A 23,656-nucleotide genomic window follows, 5' to 3' on the forward strand; every position below is an offset into this window, starting at 1 on the left:
TCTCTTAATTTATTTGAAAATAAATAAATAAATAAATCACAGTTTTCTTTGACATTTATAGATTTTTCTTAGTTGTTTGGCCGGATTAGAGCCTCTTGCGTGCCTTATGCTTGACACCAATGTAATAAAGGCTCATCGGGGACTAATATTGCTCTTATGTATGAATATGACTTTGTTTGTCCGATCAGCTCCAGGAACCCATTTGGACAAAGCTACATAAAGCTTTGTTTTGCACCTCACACCAAAAGAAATTCATAGTACTATGGAAATGTACATTTTTATAGTAAAATAAAAATAAATGGATAAATGGAATTTGGGCTGTGAATGCAAATGCCTATAGGCTTGGACACTGTCAGTGTTAAATTATCATTATTATTAAATTTTTTTCTCACACTCCATTACTTCCAAGGAACCATGAACTACTTGCAGTTTCTGTGTGCGAGCCACTTGTACTGACACTTTGAGAGCATATGCTTCTGACAGGATCAACCTGATAGCCTCTGAGCTCCTTCAGCTTGAGGGCAAAGGGGGGATCGTTGTTTCCTCTCACTTTGATAGAAACTGACATATGTGATTAATCTTCGAAACCATTGGCCACCTAAAAGCACGTCAGCACCTGAAAAGAGTGGCAGTTGAACCAATTAATGTTTTATTCATCGATAATGTAAAACGTAAAGATTTCAGGGTGGTAGTGAAATATGCTGAGCCTGAATACGCAGTGATAAATCTGCACTATTTACTATTTAATTAGTTAAAGACAAAATCCCTGATATAAGCGTCCATACGTGGGAGTTATTCTTCAAACACAATCTACTACAACAGCTCTCATTATTATCCACAATCTAAAATAATACGACCACATCTCTCACCATTATTACACATTTTAGTTTGCTAATAATGAAAAATATCAAACAAATCTGATCATTTTGGAAGAAAATCCCGACTTAAGTTGCTTGTGAAGCAGCTAAAACTTTGAGTAGATGGAAACAATAAATGGGTTCCTTTAAAGTGAATATATGACTCTGCTACACACCTCTGGTTCAGGTCGCTCACTGCTGAAAGACCACTGACGGCTAGGCCACACAGCTAGGCCATCCTGAAAGAGATGAAACAAGAAATAAAAGACATTATTTCATGTGTTCTAAGTGAAGGCAGGAAGGAGATTTCTTACTTTGCATTGGTAGAAATACACAGACAAGAAAATGTGCTAGGAAGACAATAGATTTGGAGTAAAGTGGTGGAGATCTTCTGAATCACCCCCTCTTGCTTCATTTGGTTTCTCTGGTCGGGGGAATGAGGTTGAGTGGGCGGTCTTGCAACGCGATGCCTCTGTCAGCCATTGAGAAACATCCTCTTTTTTTTTTTTCTTCTGCTGGCCTGATCATTGCCAGATGCTGGAGAAGGAAGTGATGTAGGAATGTTGGCTGGCCTACCCATCAGAACATTTATTTTCCCTCCGCCCCTCGCTTTCTTTCTGATGAGCTGGAAAGGAGGTCAGAGCCAGCAACTCTTACTTTCCAACTGGAGGAGGGACATTAGACAGATCTCACTGAGAAGTTGACCTGCATAACTGTTTTCAAACCGTGTCACTAGAAACGTGGTTGAATGAAGCATGCCTGACTGAAATATGGCAGCTGAAGGTTTTCTCTTTTCATAATTATTTTTATTCAGGGTGAAACGGAGACCCTTGATACTTGAATAATCACTTCTAATAATTATTCTTCCAAACCTAAATGAACATTTCAAAGCTTTCCATGGTCATTTCAAGTAACGCTGAAATAACAGGCGCTCTCGTTCGTGCGGAGAAAGTGCCAAGAAAAGCCCATCAGAGCGGGAATTAAAGATTATTGAGCTAAGCTCTAAGTCATTTGACCTCCTAAGTACTTAGTATACCAACTCAGTAATCCCCTGGTTAAAATTTTAATCAACTGCACACCTCAGTTTCTTGCATGACGCTGTCAGGAGTGTGACTGTATCAGCAGCTGTCTCTGATCTCAAACAGATGAGCCCTTCATCCCACGAACCTCTGACAAGTTTGAGTACTGTGTGATGAGAAAATCTGAGAAAGTTTTTAAGAAACAAGCTGTTAAAGAGAAGCCTCTCTTAGTAGCCCAATATAGTTTCCTACTAATCCAAAGCAACATCAACAGCGAAGTACATGCAACACGACTTTCCTCAGATATACAGTATCTAAGGCTCACAATCAAAAGCTCTGACCCGTTCACAAATGACTCCTTTGTGCAAAAATGATAATGCTGTAAGCATGGGGCACTAATTAAACTTAATGGGCCATAATTGGTCAAAGCTTGTGTTTAATTTCTCTGCTCCTCCATAATGAGTATCCAGAGCGGCTCCAGTGGTGGTTGGAACCCTGTCCATTTGTTTTAGTGTCTTTGGGAAAGACTATAAAGTGCTCCCAGTGGTGTGTGAGCAGCTTGGGAGCAGCAGTGTGTGAGTCAAAGGGTGAATGTGACTGATCATGTAAAGCACTTTGAGATGGCCCAAGCATTAAACTGTGCCATATAAGTAAAAAGTCCATTAACCATAATGGTATAGGGCTGCATATTATATTACAGGAACAATACTGATCTAAAAATAGTTTTAGTTGCAAATACTTAAATTGAAGAATTTAAAGAGAGGGATAACACACATGTCCAAAAATCAAATATTTGATTTTCTTTAATCCAGTCAAACACAAAATCACTCTAACCTACGACTCTATGCTCAAATCATCTGCTTTGCCTACTATAGGTGAAACCATTGGAGATCTCAGACTTTGGCAACACTCTGGAAGACAGAGATAATGTGTTCAGAAGTGACAAAAAACAAAACAAAAACACGAATAGCAGTTTAGTATTACCCTCTAATCATGTGTGGTTTCTTTCTCCTGCCTTTAACCAAAGCATCAGAGAGCTCGTTTCAATACTCACTGCACACTCACTGCAGAATGCAAGGTTAATGGGAACGTGGTTGAGGAGCCTGGATACCAGCCTTTATGGTGCCATTAAATGAAAAAGCCTCTCACTATCACACATGAAAGATGTGGCACAGATGGAGGAATGCTGCGGTGCGTCTGATGAAGGCCACACAGTCCAGACAGAAACTCTATCTGCTTTACATGTGCTGCCATTGGAAACATTTGATATATTCATGTTTTGGATGATTACTTTGAAATATGCTAAAAACTTTGTGCTTGAGATATAGTCCTTGTGTATTTTTAATTTTTTTGCAGAAGGACATTCTTTTTTTTATGAGTCACGCTTCTCAAATTCATTCCACTCTTTCAGCAACATTCTGGGGCTAATAAGGAGAAATAGTGACTTCATGGTTTTGGCAGGCATTTCCCAACCTCCAGACTCAGACTTGTACTTGTAGCCTACTATCTCACACACACACGCACGCACACACACACACGCACGCACGCACGCACGCACGCACGCACGCACGCACGCACGCACGCACGCACGCACGCACGCACGCACGCACGCACGCACGCACGCACACACACACACACACACACACACACACACACACACACACACACACACACACACACACACACACACACACAGAAATGAGGAGTGAAAGACCAGGATTATTCCAAGATGACTGTGAATTCTTTGTACGAAGGATAAGGCCACAGAGAAACAGGAAGCACGCCACTTCTTACTGGAGACACTCATCTCTAAATCCACGATAGCGAGCGTGCGGCTTCCGCTAATTTTCTGACGGTCTGACTTGAATCTCAAAAAAAAATTAAAAAAACATGATTCGTCTGTAGTGAAGCCACTCATTCGCAGTTACAAGGAACTCTGTCACTCATTGTCAAGAGGAAAATCATCTTAACAACAGGACCGATTAGTAGCCAACGAGTTTGCGCTCTGCAATTATTATTCATTGTATAATAAGCTGTTCAGACATTTAAAAAAAAATCAGCAGGGTGATTATAATGCAAAGAGGGATAATCAGATTTAGCAGCCTTGACTAATTGTTCCTACAGTTTTGTTTCCGTTGTCCAGCAGAACCTTATATAAACAGCTTTCTGGATTTGAAACATTTCAAATCTTCTGCCTCAACTCTGAATGGACCAATCAGAAACAGCGACTGAAGGCGGACCGGAGATGATGTCAGGGAGAGCGCCCGTTTATTTACAATCTGTTTTCTTTCATTGCAGCTCTCTCTCTCTCTCTCTCTCTCGCTCTCTGTCTCTCTCTCTCTCTGGAGTGTGCTTCCCGGGGTGATGCAACGGCTGGGTAACCCTCAGAGGAGCTTGTCTGCTTCTCCTCCTGAAGCCTCCCAGATGTCACGTCGCCACCACATCACACACCTTCGCAGCTCACACAGACATGCTGAGCAAACAGAAGTGAGGATGAAAGACGGAAGAGGAGAGAGAAGAGCACACAGGGACAACTCTCTCCTCACGCTCATTTCCTCATGGTGCTGTGATGGGAGCCAAAGTTAGCCCGAGCAAGGGTGTGGTTGCCTGCCTACATTGTAAAATGTGTGTGTGGCTTGTTAAAAAAACTTACGAGCGGCTGCAGTACATGACAGCTTTACGCATCGAAGTGAACGGTTTGGACATTTCATGTGCAGGGACTGATCCTGTCATGGGGTCATACTCTGTGACTGATAGAGAAATAAAAGTGATTCAATTAGAACGCGTTTGGGCATTTCTTGTTGATGTTCCATATCTGCCTGGTCTTTCCCTGGAGAGATCCTCCGCCAGACAGCAGACCATGCAGTTAATGTTTACAACAACAGCAGAGCTGATTGTTCAGATATAACTAGCACTCGCTAGTTGCAGTAGCACAGATTTAGCCCTCTGGCTAAAACTAACAATACTAAAATTGAAGGAAAGACTAGAACATAGGGAATCATAATGTACTAATTATCTATGTAGGGTTTATTGATGATATCTTACATAAACACCATAGTGCATAGCTCCTTGACTTTACTAAACCATTTCCTATTTCTAGTTAGTGTACCTGATCAATGGATTTATCTCAAAAATAAGAAAAAACAACATGAAACTAGTGCAATTGGCAATATCTGTTTATAAACACATGTTCAATTAGTCTATGAAGTCATATACTTTTGTTGCACATAACACTACAATTACAATGTTGTACAGTGATGTTCAATATAAAGGCAATCTTTTCAGGCCCATTTAGAGTTTTAAAACTGAAAACAAGGAATAAAAGTGACTGTGTGAGATAATGGGTTATATGTATACTTAAAAATCTTCAAGTAATGGAATATCCTTCAAGGGATGATCTTTAATAACAAGAAAATGTAAATGAAATATCATGATATGAGTGTTTCTTGCAGGTTTCTCACTGAAAGTATAAATATTGTACCTTCAAGGGTAAAACTGATCAAAGAGCGTGTAAGGAGAGTCCTTGGAGGTGGAGGTAAAACCATTAAAAGGAAAGTACATCGGCAGGTGAGGCAAATAGCGAAGCAGCAGCCCAGTCCCTCAACCATATGGATGTAAGGTCAGTGAGGGCTTTTAGATTGAAGTCAATAAAAGAAATAGGCAAAAGGGGCTTTGGATCAGTGTTGTAGTCTTCTCGCTGTTCTGGGAGCAGAGAGCCCTCTGGACCCTGAGGGGTGGAAAGAGCAAACAAGGCAACAGATTCAAGACAAGACGGTAACCTCTGGTCAGACAGACAAAGGCTTTTCCAGCGCCCCCTTTGGCGATGTCTACCATAGACTGTGGTGCAGATGTACAACCTATTGTTCCTCTTCAAAAGAGACAAAAAGAGCCGCGAGACTTTATGTGATTCACATGATCATATACCAGAAAATTGCCAGGCGATGTTCTGCCCGATCACTTTAAAAGTGACATCTATATTCCCTCTTACAGTCACACTTTTTCACAGAGCCCACAAATAATACTGGTTCACTTTGACGGGAATGAAAGACTGTTTTATTCCCTCGACATTTGAGGAAAAAGACTGGGTATAAATATGTGACGACGACGTTTCACATGTATGTATCTCTCTGTATGTGCAGAATTTCTCAAAGTAACTCCAGCACTCTGAATGATGGTTAACCAGAACCGGTCAGTGATAAAAGTGAAGTTTGACAGCAGCTAAATAATACAGAGAAATGAAATGTTCCAAGTTCAGGAGCACACAAAGGCAGCAACTCCTCCAGGGATGTCAGGGTGACAGACTTTGATTTCATATGACATTTGAATTTGGTTGGCCTACTTTACTTTCTCCTCATGAATGAAAAATAACCAACAAAAAGCAAAAGTAGTGAGGAGACTTTTACTCTGTTATAAGAAATCCGTCATTTGCTCAATTGTAGAAAGAACCTGTCTGAATTAGTTTCTTCACACTAGATTTTGACAAGTATGATAAGTTATCATGAAGACTCGTCACATATCCCGAGGCTGAATGTCTGACAGTGTGTACCACTGCCAAGGAGGCTCCGGCTCTAAACAGCCTTCAGGCAGGGAGAAAGAAATAAGGACCGATGCAATTCTGACACGCAAAGCAATCAAATGCATCATTTACCTTCATTCTACAAGGAAATCACATATCTTACAACTGCATATTACCAGAGTGGTGAAAGAGTGACTGTAAAAAACCCTAAAATAAGATTCCTGCTCCCTCAGATTGAAGCCAAGACCAACATTAAATGCTTATCCTGAATGCCTGAAAAGAGGGTTTAACTCAACTTCAGGTTTTATTCTGCAGCAGAGATTTAATGTCAGGAGATAGAATATCTATGATCTCAGCAAAGCACTCTCCATGTTGGAGCTATACGACGTCAGGTGAACATACAATATGTGAAGATGTTGTACAAACATTGAGAGGATGTTACTATGTGTAAGCTTTGAGATTGATGCTTGCAGATCACAGTGTTCTTTCTCTAACTCCTTGTTCATTGTGAATGGAGACGTTAGCCAACATTGTTCTTGTTTGTGGTCATTTTTTTTGTGCTTCAGACCGTTATCCTGTATGTTGAATAAGGTATTTAAATTTGCCAATTGTTGGGTTGGTTTTTGTGAGTAAATTAATAGAACTTTTCTTTAGATTATATAAAACCCTGACAGTTTGAATGAGCAGAGCATGGAGACATGATTTATCACAGTTCAGTCAGTTTCTTGTGATATGCATTTCATGATAACAATACATTCCCAATATGTTGGGCAGCCCTATTGCACACCTATTACAAGGAAAGCGACGCCCCATTCCCATTTCAAGCTCAGGTTTGAAGGCCGTCATGTGTTCATCACTCTATTTATCATTCAAGCTGAAGAAACAATGTTCATTACAGAGAAAGCATTAAGTTTCTGCAACAATCCACAAACCAATGAGGAATATGTATTTGTGTTTTAAAGGGAAACTTTAATGCTGACCTTTCTTCTTTTAGGAAAAAAGAAAATCAAAAAATGCTAATAAACTGTACAATTAGGATAATGAAGGATTAATGCTGCCAGATAAAGACTATAGGGCAACATTAATCTGATTTGACAGGATCCCTGCACCCCACAGGGAAATTATAAATCATTATGTTGCCAGTATAATTCTGGAAACAGTCTGCAGAAAGCTATGGGTGCATGTGTAACCACATATCAATACACGTTAACGTGGCTACGGGGGAAGAAAGAAAAGCGTCCTGTGTGGCAGAAAAGACCATATGGTGCAGAAAAGCAGGCTTCACATGTGCAGTTGGGGAGGAACAAACAAGCAAACACCTCCATTTAGCCAGCATCCATCCTGCATGCGTCACTGTTGTGACCAAACACAACGGAGCACACGCAGGCCCTCAAGACACCAGCCCGTCACATGCCTGATGACCCCTGCATGCAGCGTGACCTACATATGGAAATTTACGCTTCGCGCGTGTTTAGATCTTTACAGCATTAAAAACACAGCCTGCCTTTCAGCACTATAGCAGAGTCATGTTATCGGTCTCATGCAGGCTGAGAGGAGGAACCGACGCTTTAAACAAGATGTTAGGGCAATGAAGAGATTATTAAAAAAATAGATTATTAATAATCCAAGAGAATTAATGAAGTACATGCCCTGCAGCATAGGCTTTTTTAGTGCATGGATTCATTCTCTGAAACATGCGTTCAGTACATTTTTCAGATAACTCTACAGAAATACACTAATGTCTGGAGGCAGCTGGGCTTAATGGCACACAGGAGCAGGAGAGAACACTGCATGAACTGAATTAATGTGCAAACCTTAATTACCCATTAAAACAATAGAGGAATCAATATTGTACTAATTTTTAGTCACCCGATTGATTTTACACAGTAGAGAACACAAAACAATATTCACTTAAACCAATACAAAGTCCAAATCTAAATTTCCAGTGAGTTAGGTGGATGGTAAACCCTTTTCCTGCAAACATTATGGTATTTAGACCAGTTTAAGACATTCAATCTCTCCCGCATTGTTGTTTAAGACTGCCATAGTAGGTTCTGGCTCCTCAGAGAGCTATTACGAGCATGCATGGCCCCTACTGAGGAAATAATGACCGACCCATGGCTCTCTTAACAGGAACATTAGTATTTTGGCCAGGCCTGACAGATTTATTATGGCACCAACATTTATGCTGCCCACAGCAGTAGCCTGGCAAAAAGAGTTAACTCTCACACACTGAAATCCACACAAGCACTGTGGAGAGGCGAAAAAAAATACAACAGGACAATCAGGGGCTTGCAGAAAATGTAAGATGGATATCTGCAGTGGAAATAAGCAGAGGGTCGAGGAAACCCAAAGGGGAGTACAGCTGTTACACCCTGAAACAGATGTGATGGTCACTCTGTGTTTTGTGTTTTATTTCATTTTACAGACACACCCGCGATGTTCCAAAACAAGGGAGAGGCTGATGATTATGTATAGAAATTGTTCCAAGATTTTTTTTCCCTCTGGTTTTGCACAGTTCTGTCTCTCTCAGCGTCTCACCACAGACTTTCCTTTTTCCCCTTTTCTATCCCACGTTGCACCGTCACCAGGCGAAGCTATCTGACTCCCACAACCCCTTTTAAATGTTTCTACTCTGGAAGATAACAGAACCCAGACTCACTGCTATTTTTAGACCTGGACTCCCTGCTACAACGACAACAACAACACCTTTAATACCTTCAAATTCAGATATCAACTTCCAGGCTGGGCTGTTTGTTTTCTGTCACAAATAAGGCTCCCCCACCGCTGTAGTGAAATGAACTCACTTCCTGGACTTCCTACTATACACAATGGCCGTGGGCAGGCCAGACAACAATTCCCAAAACGGTCCCACATCCCAACTGAAGACTGATACACTTAATATGCAAGCACAGATTGCTCTCTGGCCAGAGACCTGCAGCACCGCTTGGATGCTGAACAAGAAAGTGAGTTTCAACAAATAGGATCAGGAAGAGCAGTTAAGATATTGAAGTTTCAGAAGGACATGTATATAGTCGAACTGAGCTGGAGTCTAATTTGGATGTTGCTGCAGCTTCCTGTCCAAGAGTAGAGCAACCATCCTGTGACACTGACACAGATTTTCTTTCTTTTTTTTTATAAATGCAGCCGTCTGTAGAGCCGGCCAGCAGCCACTTTTGCAGGGAGGACAGGAAGAAGGCACAAAAAGGCAGAGCGAAAAGGGAAAAAAAGAAGAAGCAAAGAAGCAAAGCCAGGCTGGTTGGTATTATGTGCACATTCTGTGGCTCAGAACCAAAATATTTGAATTCTTACAGCTGAGGGAGGCGACTTACAAGATTCGGTGGTATATTGTGAAACTCTCTAGTTTTCCAGGAAAACATCAGGTACACGGGGTAAAGTTACTGTGTTATAACAGATTGGGTGGCATGAAGTGAGATAAATGTGAGCTTTGCTGCTTTGAACAGTTGTGCAACTTTAAACACTATAAATGCATAAAGATGTAACACCTGATCATAAATAATTAGTCCCATTTACAGCTTGAAAGTATAAGGAAGCTGGATTTGATCAGGAATAGGTTGCGCAACACTGATAAATCTTATGCTGTCTTCACACATGTAAAGCTGATTTATTGAAAATTAACAAAAACGTATGCATGACGTGGGGATAGAAGCAAAAATCAAACTCCACACAAAGAGAGCGGATGTATGTAGGCCAGCTACATCTGCCCCATGAAAACAAAGCCTCCACACAGAGGAGGAGGAGGAGGAGGAAGAGGAAGAGGAGGAAGGGGGGGGGGGGGGGGGGGGGGGCGACACTGGGAAACACTCTGCAGACACAATGCACAGTGAAATATAATACAAATGTATCAATCGGGTTATAACTACATAGACACAGAGAGAGAAAAGATGAGGCCGGAGCGAAGCGTGTCTCCAGTGGAATAAACAAAGCGCTCAATGTGACCGGCCGTCATTGATGTGCATCTCGAAGGATGCAACTCAGGAGAACAAATCAGGCTCGATGGGTTCTGCTCATCTGGATTGGGGAATAATGTAAACAGATATGTGGTTTGTGTGTGTGTGTGTGTGTGTGTTTTCTTTTTTAATAGGAGAGAGGATGAGCAGGGAGGCTTTATAAAAGGTGGAGGTTTGTCATGCTGCTCACAATAGTAGCCATCCTTGCTAGCCGACAGCGGGTCTCTGTTTAAAACGTGTTTTTAAGGCCGGTTTTATTTCAACACAAATCCAAGTCTTCAATCTTTTTTTTTTGTTCCTTTCTGTTTGTGTTTTTCAGGAAGCAAAATAACGTATAAATACTGAAAAGCCAACAGTGGCATCATTAGATGAGCATCGGAAAGGACTATTTTTTCTCCCAGTCTCGAGCAGAACTTGAGGAGAGTGGCGGACAAAGCTAAAACATCCCAGCAGGGGTCCAACAAACTGAGATAAATATCGTCACGAGAGGAAAGAGGCGCTGCTTACCTGCCCTGCCCCGGCTGCTGAAGGTGTGTGTCTGCTTCTGTGTGTGTGTGGAGCCCAGCCCTGCCTGCCTGCCCGCTGCTGCTGCAGTAGAGTGCGGTGGCCCGCTCCGCTCCCCCTACCGTCCCTCAACAATAAGCTGCTCCCGGCGAAGTAACGGCGGAGCGCAGCGACATCCTGCCAGAGCGCAGCCAACACATGCACACCAGCAAGATAACTTCCGACAAGACTTTTCAAAAGAAAGGCAAGAGGGAACGCAGCAGGAAGCAGTGATTTTTAACTTTCTATGAGCCTATAAAAGCCTCTATGAGCAAGCAGTTCAAGTCTGCTTTATTTATATAGTGCTAACTATGTATAGTGCTAAACATTTTGCTCTTTATTCTATGTTTGCCCTTTCAGTTAAGGTTTGCCACAGCAGAGCATCTCCATCCAACCGCCCCTGACTTCTCTATCTTCTTTCCACATAGGGATCACCTCAATGCATCTGCCATTTCCCACATATTTTCTCCTTTTCCTTGCATCCATCCCACATTTCTCCTTATGCTTGCAGCTCCACCCTCAATATTGTTTTGGTTACATTGCTTATATGGTATGGTATTTATATATTGCTTTTCAACTGCTTGACCGGTCCCAAAGCATTTCACATTGTTAACCAAATTCACCCATTTACACACATTCACACACCAATGGATGCAGCCTTGCAAGGTGCTTGTTCTCACTATATCTGCAGCTTTTCCCTGAGTTCTCTGGTTTACCCTCACAATTGTGTTTGTCCTGTGATGGACTCCACGCTATCTTTGCCGATCAACAACTCATAATGGCTCCAACAGAAGGCTCAGGCACTTAACAATGTTTCAACACATTTAAACATTATTATTATTATTATTATTATTATTATTATTATTATTATTATTATAAGTAGTAGTAGTAGTTATCAGTTTCACTACTGGACATGTTTGCTACTCCTGCTCCAGCAGACTCAACCTCAGAATTGCCAGATTAATTTGGAATATAGTTGTTTTTTAAGAGGAATGAATTTATTGTACATATGGAAGATTTTCTTTTATTGCATATGATATCTGTTGTACATAAAATATCCATTCATCCATCCATTTTCTTCCGCTTATCCGTTTCCGGGTCACGGGGGTACATAAAATATCGTATATAAAATATTATTTAAAACTATAATTCCAGAGATTAACTGAAATTATAATGGTCATGAATTTGATTTCTTGCGACAATAATAACTGAATAACAGAAAAAGGGATGTTTAAGGAGAAACATATAAAAAGAGATAATAATTTAATTTCATTAATATATATCCTGTGTTTCATTGTTGTGAATCATCGTTTGTATGAGTCAATGATGCAGGCATTTTGCTTGAATAGTTATAAAAGTTTGTTAAAAGTTCTGTGGAGATTGTACTATTACTGATGTAAACTCACACATTGATACAACTGTGAACAAATCAGCAAATGCCAAAAAACACGAAACATTCAAGGAATGTGTGGATAGAAAATATCACTGAGGATATCAAGTGAGCAGAAAATGGATTATTGTTCAGCAGATGGTGTCTGACATCATTGTGGAACAGATTGATCCAGAGGATTACCCTGCATATGAATTGAATCTCTCTCTTTTTTCTTCCTTTTTTTTTTTTTTTTTTAGAAACCCGCCTTTTACTATTGAAATGCTTCTCGTCATTTCCGTTGGTTTGCGTGTTTCCTCTGTTGAACTTGACACAGTTCATCCTCATCCAGCAGCGCCTGCGTCCGCACTTCCAGCCGTGGACTCTTCCAACTCAACCAGAAGCGACGTCGACCAGAACCGGGTGGGCGGGTTTCCTGGACTCGCAGATCGCGTTCCGGGGTCTTTTGTTAAAGTCGCACCACACCACCACAACTGGGGCTGTGCTGCTGGCTGCAGAATGTGAAGACCTGGTGGCGCGTTATTACGCACAATGTTAATATCGCTCAACCATAAACACTGATCGGACGCTGCACACGTGCACCACAGTTTACATTTATATCGTACAGATTAAAGACTGCAGATTAGTAGCATATAAACGACAAAGAAAACTATTTAACTGCTGAAACGGCGACATATGTGCATTTATTCTTAAGAGTAAAAGTAATTGTTTTGCTTTTGATTAGATGACCTCATGGGGAACTATTATGCTTACGTGATTTATTAAAGCTTGTAAATTCTTTAAATTAGTATTGGTATAAACATCTCCACTAAAATAATTATGACCCCCAAAAAAACCAAAAACATCTCTCATCAAAATTTAAAAATCGTAAAGGCTCCACACTTGTTTTGTTTGACCCGGTGACGTAATGACGTTTTGTTCCCACGTAAGTAGAGGCGCTCGTTTCTCTGTAAGAGGTGAGCCGCCGGAGTGCTCTGACCGAATCGTACACACATGTTTAAGAGCAAAAACGAACCTTTTACATCTTGTGGAATTGAAATATGTTCACTTCTTTTAATTCTCAATGTTTTTATAAACGTTGGCTTATTTAAATGATACAGCTTCATATCGCATAACTGTAAGATAATTTAAGTTTCGGCTTCACAAAGAGGGTTGAAATGATGTTTTGAGCATTTAGTGCGATTGAAAAATGTAATCTCTTTAAAAATATATCACTATTTTAAACGTCTGAATGGAAATACTTCATATTTGCTGGACAATAGTTGTTCTCCGGTAGATTCCATGTAACAAAACGAACCAACCCTGTCCGTTGGAGGGGCGGTGGATGTTGTAGCAGGAATGTGCGGCTGTTAGTGAATGGACGGAGACACGATGGACGAGCAGCGGGTCGTTCAAACCTCCAAACGGACCGGGACCAGCGGCAGGTCGCTGCTATCAGCCGGATCCGCGGTGGCGATGGAGATTAAGCGAAAGAAAATACGACAGAGCGCTTTATTCCTTCAAACTGAGGTACGAGGTGGTGATTTCTGTCACCGCCTGTCTCTGACAGTTCAAATGAAGCTGCAGGGGACAAAGTGCAGCCTTTCCAACGGACGCGACCTATAATGCTATTGTTTGTGGCTCGATTGTGTTATTTCGACTGTAATTAGAACAATTTTTTATTTCTCAAAATTCTCTAAAACATTCAAAGAGAAGCTGTTTTACGTTTTCTTAGAACAAAGCTGCTACTCGGTCGGTAATCCAATACTGGACTCCATTAACTCCATTCATCTGTCTGAAAGCAGAGCAGTGCCTCTCCTCTGCACCCTGACTCTGATGTGCACCATGTCTCTATTGTGTATCATGTCTCTATATTGCACCATGTCTCTATTGTGCATCATGTCTCTATTGTGCATCATGTCTCTGATGTGCATCATGTATTTATTGTGCACCATGTCTCTATTGTGCATCATGTCTTTATTGTGCACCATGTCTCTATTGTGTGTCATGTCTCTATATTGCACCATGTCTCTATATTGCACCATGTCTCTATTGTGCATCATGTCTCTGATGTGCATCATGTATTTATTGTGCACCATGTCTCTATTGTGCATCATGTCTTTATTGTGCACCATGTCTCTATTGTGCATCATGTCTTTATTGTGCACCATGTCTCTATTGTGTATCGTGTCTCTATATTGCACCATGTCTCTATTGTGCATCATGTCTCTGATGTGCATCATGTATTTATTGTGCACCATGTCTCTATTGTGTATCATGTCTCTGATGTGCATCATGTCTCTGATGTGCATCATGTCTCTACGATCCAACATGTCTCTATGATCCAACATGTCTGATGTGCATCATGTCTCTGCTGTGCACCGTACCTCTGGTGTCCAACACGTCTCTACTCCTGTGCACTGACTTTGCATTGTTGAACATTGCTGGCGACTTGCCTTTCTTTGCTCTAACGCTGCTCAAACTAATGTCCTTCCAGGCCAAAAACATGAAAAGATGCACCAGTTTCCTGAATGACGCTCAGCAGATAGTAGAGGATATGAATTTGTTGTACATACGACAGATTTCTAAGAAGCTACAGGTGCATTAAATTAGTTTGTAGTTTGTGGAAGTGATGATGTTTGTTTATCTAGATATCCATCTCATATATATTGAAGCCCTCAAACACACCACATATTTCACTGCAGTTAAACAACGAGATGTGATCAGTGGGTTTAATCTTTAGTCTTTACAAGGGTAATAGGGTTCTGTTATGTTTAAGATAATCTGAAAGGTTTATCTTTAACTGGGTGTTGGTTATTTAGCTTTTATTGAGCTGCAAAGTTGAATTAAGTTGCATTACATTGGGAGGCGTTCCTACTATTTTGCTCCTGTTATGTTTATTGATGTTTTTGATCCAAAGTATTAAAATGACCTCAAAATAACCTCCAAACCTTTTCAATTGAACAATTTAGGCTGTTGTGCTTGATCACCTTGCACAAGAGTGCCTGTTGATTGAACTGGCTGCAGAGTATTTATTATTATACCAAATTACAGTAATCACAATAGGGTGCTATTTTCTTTCATCCAGTCCAATATTTGATACATACTTACTGGTACTGCTCATACAGAATGACATACATTGTAAAATGTGTTATTATAACCTCTCTTTTTTTTATCTATCTATCTATCTATCTATCTATCTATCTATCTATCTATCTATCTATCTATCTATCTATCTATCTATCTATCTATCTATCTATCTATCTATCTATCTATCTATCTATCTATCTATCTATCTATCTATCTATCTATCTATCTATCTATCTATCTCTCTATACACATTTGCATATAAAAAAAAAAGTATGCCTCTTATATTGATTCCCTGACAGATGTAGATATTATTCACAGCACTTTCCAGTCTGAAGGCCGGTTTAGATCACTCATTCGACGCGTCAAGCTTTCAGTCATAATTAAAAACAATTTTTTATCAGCTTGTCATCTTGGCAGTAATCTTCTGTTTGGACACTAAGTGACAGCTCGTCTTCGAGCTAATATAGTCCTATACTGATACACGCTGATGATTATTCCCTCATGAAGACTTGATATAACAGACATCATCATACTCCACATTTAGGCAGTGAATCGTTGTGCAGAAATAGCCTTAAACAATTGTGCTTGTGCTTTTGTCACCTCATCAATACGTCACCATTCTGCATCTTTGCCATGAAAACCTTGCATGATCCACGGCATGATCATATACTTATATAATCCCATTGATTTTCAATATGTATGTATATATATATATGTCTTCGTTAAACTAATGGCAGCATCACTCTAACACCACTTCTCATATTCAACTGTCTCTGCTGACAAACTATCACGTTTTAATCATCATAACAAGCTTCCCATCCGTGTTTTCACTACATTACGTCTTTGAAAATTCTTATTCCCCTTTCATCTTCTGTCTGTGAAGAACACCAACCTGCAGGAGAAGCTGGACTTTGAGATCCGGATGCGAGACGGGGCCTACAAGCTGCTGCTGGCCTGCAGTAAGAGACAGCAGATTCTGAACGCCTCCAAGAACCTGCTGACCTGCAACGCCAGGATCAAGGCTTATCTGGCACAGCTGCAGAAGACACACTGGGAGCAGGACATGATGGGAGCTGCTGGGTAAGGACATGTGTTAATACCTATTCACTTATTTCAGGAGAGCAACAATCCATCTGACGGTAAAGGCTACCAGGGCCACTCAAACTCACAATGCAATTATGGATCCAAATATTCCAAATGTGTTTTTCTCGAGCTGAACTTTCTTGACATGAATAAGAACTTTTACCTTGGAGCAGAGCTGGCGATCTAAGTGTGTGGAGGGAATAAATGAAAAGTTTTGGACATGTTGGTACAAATGAGAGTATTCAAAACAATAACAACAAAATTAAATAAAAGCACACAAAACAAATAAACTTGACAAAATAAAGCAAAGCCAAAAATAAGTAAATAATTAAATAAATAATGCCCAACCATATCCGAAAAGGAGTAGGACGAAGCCTAAACGTATTCACTCATACTCCTTCTCCACCTCAACAATTAATCGTCTTATTTCCCAGTGGTTGTGTTCATACAGTGTACTTACAGAAAGAATAAAAAAAATACACACACACACACACACACACACACACACACACACACACACACACACACACACACACACACACACACACACACACACACACACACACATATAATGTTTAAATAATATAAATAATTAATTCATTTTTACACCCTTGTCACAGCCCGTCCTCCTCCCTGTACTTGATGATTAACCTTTTAGTTTTTCTGAAACTATGTTTTGCTTTAATTTGCATTTTTACTAATTTTACTACAGATTTTCGGATCCAGTCTCCGAAGACCGTTCTCCCTGTTTCAGCACGATCGCACTGTCTGGTGAGTTTGCTCCACTTTTGATTGTGCTCATTTCAACATCTTTCTCTAAAAACAAAGTGAAACGTTTAACAACTTATGACAGAGCGTGTTCTCCCTCTCTGCTGATGTAGGGCTACGTATTCCTCTGATGTGGAGGGACTCAGACCACTTCAACAACAAAGGGAGTATGTTTGCACTTATTCTGGCATCATTAATTCCAATGCCCTATTACCCTTAATGTTTCTTTTGTGGACATTTGGACCAGTGAGTCATCCTTTTCATTGTGTTTGCCAGGCTCTCGTCAGGTGGCTTTGTTCTGCGTGATGCAGGTCGGATCGCAGGTGTTTGACACGGAGATGGTGGTGGTGGACCGATCGGTCACAGATGTCTGCTTTGAGGGAGTCACACTCTTGTGAGTTTCACCTATAATTCCCACTTGAATAACAACATACTTTCCGTCCCTTGATGCTCCAGCTTTTGTTTTTGCCCCCTCTCACAGTAAAGAAGCAGTCCCTCAGTTCGAGCTGAAGGTGGAGCTGTGGAGCTGTGCCCTGGAGGAAGAGCTCACGTTGGTAAACACGCCAAAGAAACTGGCCAAGAAGCTCCGCAACTCTCTTGGAAAGACAAGTGGAAAGAAGCTCTGCTCCCTGCTGGACACTCCAGACCCTGACACCTTCCTGCAGCACAACCCAATCCCATCGTATGTGTTATGTTATCCTATAAAATCTTTTATAGGCTCTTGGCTCACTGTTTAAGATTTTATTTATTTATTTTTTTCTCTCTCTCTTTTTATTTTTTTCCTCCCCTGACTGGGAAGTAACTCTGCTATGACTTATTACTAGAACAATGGGAGTAGCTGCAGGCTCCGTGAGGCTTTTGTCAGCAAATAACACAGAGTGCGTATTAAAACACGGGTTAAACCAATATTTGTCGCTGTGAATACTGATATGTTAGCCTTCAGACATTCATAGATTTCCTTGTTCCAATAAATAAACCTCTTTTATTAGAAAACAGTGAATGTTTTTAATATACCCATCTGTAATGCATTTGTGACAAGCAGGAGAAGCTTACTTTAAAGCTTTGTGAGCATCAAGTCAGTCTCTAAGCTGAACATCTGTAAGTGATACGCACCACCTGTTCAGCAGTCGGAGGGGGACCGAGATCATTACCCTTTTTACAAGAGGAAATAATTAGAAAATACAAAATAGAATATATGTGCACATGCAGTGTCTGAAGGTTCTGAGCCTTTCTAAAGTTATTCATTATTTAACTTTTTATTGTTACAGTTAAAATCAGGCAAATGAATTAATGCATCTCGCCCGAAGAATAATTAATTATATATCTGTGTGTCTCTCTTTGAACAGTGGAGCGAAATACAACCTGCTGGCCTACACGACACTGTGTCTGCCCGAGGCTGAAGGCAATTTTCAGTCTCACTCTCTCATTGTCCTCCAGAACGGTAAGAATTGTAATATCTGAGGATAAAAGGGATTATGCTTTTTTAGCTTCTGATTTAATTCAGTGTTATGATAATGACACAATATCTTTACACCATTAAAATGAAACCTAAAATTAAAGAAAATAGCCCGTAATTAAAGTTTAGCCCGGATTACTTTTATTTTTATTTTCCGTTGGTGATTAGGTGGATAAGAGAGCTGGTGCACAGACAGGTCTTTGTTATCTAACCGCCATATAAGGCGTAGACTTCTGGTAGCAGTTGGCACCACAATACATCCGTGTTCAGGTTCACAAAGCATATTATGACTTTTTAAATGACAAACTATATTACAGGAACGGCTATGCAATATCAAACCACAGTATAATAAAGTATTTGCAAGGTCGCGGTGGTTCTAAGTGAATGATTGATCTGCGCAGACCTCTGTGATATTTGAACGTCTTATTGTCTCGGCTGCTCTTCATCCTGACAGCTGAGTCGTCGTCTTGGCTTCCACTTTACGGCAACCTGTGCTGCCGGTTGGTGGCACAGCCGGCCTGTATGACACAGGACATGATGAGCGGTTACCTGAGCCAGAAGGTGTGTTCTCTCATGTTTTAATGTCATTAGAAGGAGGCTCCTTCCTGATTTATGGTTTTAACGCTTCATCGTCCTCCTGTTTTTTTGTTCTTTTTAGCAAAATGTGGAGGGGTTGAACCGCTGCTGCAGTCTTTACTGCGTGCTCCATGCCGGCTTCTTGTCCGGTTACTTCACTCCAGAAGAGATTGAAGCTAAAGTGCAGCCCACCGTCAAAATACCCATCAATAAAGTGAGAAGAACTTAAATATTAAACAAATGCGAAAATGGAAAGATTATTGTAGGTGTCTATTTTAAGTGCACTGCCAGTTTAGTTTTTAGGTACGACTAATTCAAATACCAGATCCATTATCATCAATTTCATCCTTTGATTCAGCATTTTACCTAACATTTTCAGAGAACCCAAAATATAAAATGCCACATTACTCACCACAGACCCTGTCCGCATCTCTGGCATTTTGCTGCTGAATTAATTTCATCCTGCGCTCTCAGCGTTGTGCTTTTGAGTGCAACGTCTCGCAGAGTGCTGTGATTTGTAAACTGTCAGACTCATTTTCGGCTCATGATGAACTTGTTGTGTCGACTCCTGCAGGACACTCGGATCAGCGCGATGGAGAAGGAGTCCGTGGGACAGAAATCCAGGAGCCTGTCCATCATCAACCCCTCACCCGAGGGATCTCGGACCGTCGTCTTCACCGCCGACAGCAGGGAGCAGCTGGATGAGTGGCTGGACGCTCTCTACCAGCACCTCTATGATCAGAGTCAGTGCAACGTTTACTGTCTGCATATATAAAAACTATTGGTCACGTGAAAGTTTCTGTAAAAAGACTTTGAGGTTATTTAGACAAAGGAGTGTGTACATCAGTGCACTCAAGAGAAGCGGCTGCACAGATGTTTCGCTAAACAACCTCAGCAAGAACAGACAGTCCGAACCTTTATCTGCCTCTCTCATGCCCGTCCTTGTTTACAACCAGGCCAGTGGCTTCACTGCTGCCACCAGCTAATGAAGATCGAGGTCGCGTCACCACGGAAACCATCACTCTTCCTCACCAAGCAGGCGGACTCTGTTTACAACGACCTCAGTGAGTAAAGTAATTGGGATGAGTGGCTGAAAATGAGTTTGTTGAAGGTTTTACAGGATTTATATTGCATGTGTTGATTTGAAAATATGATTCAGTGCTCACAAGAAATGAGACGATGAAATATAATATATCCTGCCGTTTACTTTTGTTTCTGCGCTGATCCAAATCAATAAACCCTGTGTCTGTACATAGTTTTCTATTTTTTGGTCATAATTGGAAGCTAATTCAGCTTTGTGGGACTTGAAAGAGCTCAGCTCCAATGTCTTTTATTTATTTGATTCATTTTCAGTGTTTAACTATCAATTTTGATTGACTTGCAGGTATAAATTCTCCCAGAAAGTTTGAGAGCATCACAGACATCATCCACAGTAAGATTGAGGAGACGGATGGCCGTTTCCTCATCGGTCCTGATGAGGAGACGGAGGCTCCTAATTGGTCCACTCTGTTTGAGGGTTCTCAGTCCATAGTGGTGCAGAAAGGTGTTCTGTCCCACAGCAAAACCTCCACCCCTTGTTCCAGCCCCAATCCCAGCAGCAGCTCCACACCCATCAGCAGCAAGAAGCGGCGTGCTCCGCCCCCGCCCGCTGACAGAGAGCCTCATGCTGCCCCTCCCCGTCCAGCCAGGCCTCCTCTGCCTCCTCCTCATCACCCTCACCCTCTTCAGGTGAACCAGGGGAAGGAGAACTCCGACACTTCACGCCCCGCCACCAGGTCAAAAACAGGCAGACCGTCTCTGGATGCCAAGTTTTCTGCCATCATCCAGCAGCTCCAGCGGAGTAACGCTGGAGGAGCCGCGGCCCTCAGCCGCAAAAATGCTCCGCTGGGCGTCCTCGACATCCAGCCTCAGTGCCAGCCTCACCCCCCCCTTCAGACGCTGGACTGCCAGAGCCACTCCAGCCAGACCCCCGGGGCCACAGCGGATCAGGCCTCTGTCAGAGCCGGCAGTGGTCCCGCTCCGGTTCCGGCACCGCGGAGCAAACTCAGGAAGTCTTTCAGAGAGAGGATGAACCTCAAAATGTTGTAACCTCAATTTTCTGATTATGCTTTAACATGGAGCCAAAACACAGTTAGATCAGAATCAGCTTCGCTACGTCTTTTCAGAGGTGACACTATCGACCAGTGTGCACATCTGAAGCTCATTATTAACACGTCTATTCTTAAGGCTAAAGATTCAGACAGCAATAGAGAATCTAATATTGTAAGCAGTGACTCACTGGTATGAATATGATATGCTACAGCCATGAGAAAAAGCTCTATAAAAATACAAGTGGTGATTACACTTCATTTTTCATTTTTACGCCCCAACCAGGCTCGATGTTTTCTCATGCTTTGCAAAACTAACCATTTCCAGCTTCACATTTAGCCTACTAAATCGTGTCGTATAACTCAAACCAGCATACAAGCACATTTTATAAAATGCCCTGTTTGGGTTATGGTCTTAAAAAAAAAGTTCTCACGACAACCCAGATTTCACTCGACACATCTTATGACATTATCAGTCTTGTAATGATCCATGTTGGTATTTTTCATATCTTAACTTTCTCGTGAACTGAACTGAAAGCTGTTTTCTGGCTTGGCCTGCGCCGTCATTAATCCCACTAAAATGGAAAAGGCTTATTTCTCCACTCTGCCACTGGAACATGGGCTGGAGAAACAGCCTTCCACAAAAAGCACTCAAATTGCAATTGATCCATCGGTTAACTGTGGACAAGTCATTTCTTTTGGAATTATTGACTTATTCTACTTACTGTGACGACTTTATGACCACTACAGCTGAATCTAAAGCGAAAAGATTTTCGGCGTATTGCAGGCACTAATGTGACTCCTCCAATGCCCCAGAGGTCTTAATAATGGAGTAACCTTGATTTTTCAGTCGCCCCACACTATGCCCGACATAATTTAACTCCGCAGCCAATAAATGCTGCGAACATAATTGAATGAATGAGTCTTTTGAGTGGCTGAAATAATGAATGCCCTTGTGAGTGTGTTTTGAACAAATCCAATGCTGCCAACCACTGAATATTTTAGCCACTTAGCAATATTGTGTTGAAGAATGGTCTTCATAATTACACTTGGTGTACAAAACATTAGATCCAACTACTTTCTCTGAAATTGCCTGCCTAGATGAAGCAGTGTGGTGGAGGCTAATGTCACCATATTTTTAATCTTACTGTCTATGTTCTGTTTAATTTAGAGGGGGGGGGGGGGGGGGGGGGGTAGAATTGGGGGCAGGTGGATTACAGGAGGATTTAGTTTAAGCCTTGAAAGGGTGAATGGATTGCACAAAAGGGATGCTGCTCGATATTAGCAGTGTGTCAAATGGTTCTCATGCCTGGTGTGTTTTAGCCATGCATCAGTCACTTTGATCTTGTACTGTACACACCGTGGAGAACAAAAAAACAACCTCAGAGCATCAGTTTTCAACGGCCATGATGATGCGGTTCCACCTCAGGCAGTACGATTATTACAATAATTATATTGCTCTCCCGCGTCCTCCATCAACATCTCGCCCATCTTTTCTGGTAAATTAAGCACGCTGGAGAAATGCATGTCAGCACTGCTGGCAGGTACTCTGAAGGCGAAGATCCCGGTGTTATTTTGGACGATTAACTGCGCAGCTCTGGTGGAGGTAAATGTAACACACGCTTGCAGGGAAAGTGGCCTCTGTGAGGAGCAGGTGATCTAATGCCAGAAAAATGCACAGCTGCTTTATGAATAAATGAGGGCTGAAAATATTCTCTTGATCGTTGTGAAGAGCTTTGAGAATACTTCTAGTGACTCTCTTTATAACTTAACAGCATTAACAGGGGTAGAAATTTGTAGTTAAGTGTTTTTGAATAAATTGTTTTACAATCTTTATCTTGTATAATACCTCCAGATCGTCTCAATATTTCTAAAGTCTTAACTATTTAGAATTTAAGTGTCACTTTGTTGATGTACTAGTAAGTAGCAATGTGTTAATTGTGTCAGTGTTGTATAATTTGTACAAAAAAACAAACAAAAAAATAGTTCTTTGTTTCTTAAGTGCAATTTTCCACTCAGTCTCTGTTGTCTTGGAAGCTAACTGTACTGTTTTATTTTTTTTGTTGTATTATTACTGCTGATCTGCAATAAAACGGCCGACATCCTACCCTGGTGAGGTTGCTTTATTTTTGCTGAGCTTGGAAGTATTACTGAATATTTTTCATGTTAAAGGTTTACCAGGGGGTGGCAATAAAAGTCAAAGCATGGCTTTTATTGCAGCCCAACACACATCCCATAGAGATACATGCACTGGCACATTTCTGTACTGCAGCAAATACTGGAGAGGCTTCTCTGGCTTGGAGCCCAGAAGTAGCCTGTTG

The 23,656-nt window shown here is 41.3% G+C and overlaps 2 protein-coding genes across 2 annotated transcripts in view; one reads left to right on the top strand and one right to left on the bottom strand.

Moving 5' to 3' along the window:
- Positions 1-10,934, bottom strand: part of cep170aa (centrosomal protein 170Aa) — a 42,405-nt gene extending 31,471 nt beyond the window's left edge. The window contains exons 1-2 of the mRNA XM_080481379.1: positions 10,871-10,934; positions 1,034-1,096 (exon numbers count right to left, since the gene is read on the bottom strand). The gene's annotated coding sequence lies outside the window, so the exon portion shown is untranslated. The remainder of the gene's footprint in view (positions 1-1,033; positions 1,097-10,870) is intronic.
- A 2,676-nt stretch (positions 10,935-13,610) lies between these two features.
- rtkn2 (rhotekin 2) lies at positions 13,611-23,440 on the top strand. Its single transcript, XM_080481487.1, has 12 exons — positions 13,611-13,805; positions 16,249-16,445; positions 17,161-17,219; positions 17,330-17,383; positions 17,493-17,610; positions 17,698-17,898; positions 18,563-18,657; positions 19,127-19,233; positions 19,331-19,462; positions 19,823-19,991; positions 20,205-20,312; positions 20,633-23,440. Exons 1-12 carry the CDS (start codon positions 13,653-13,655, stop codon positions 21,334-21,336), a joined length of 2,097 nt encoding a protein of 698 aa, XP_080337613.1. The 5' UTR covers positions 13,611-13,652; the 3' UTR covers positions 21,337-23,440.
- Positions 23,441-23,656: the final 216 nt, after the last annotated feature.

This window comes from Lipophrys pholis, assembly GCF_963383615.2.
Source record: "Lipophrys pholis genome assembly, chromosome: 15".
Taxonomy (NCBI): Eukaryota; Metazoa; Chordata; class Actinopteri; order Blenniiformes; family Blenniidae; genus Lipophrys; species Lipophrys pholis.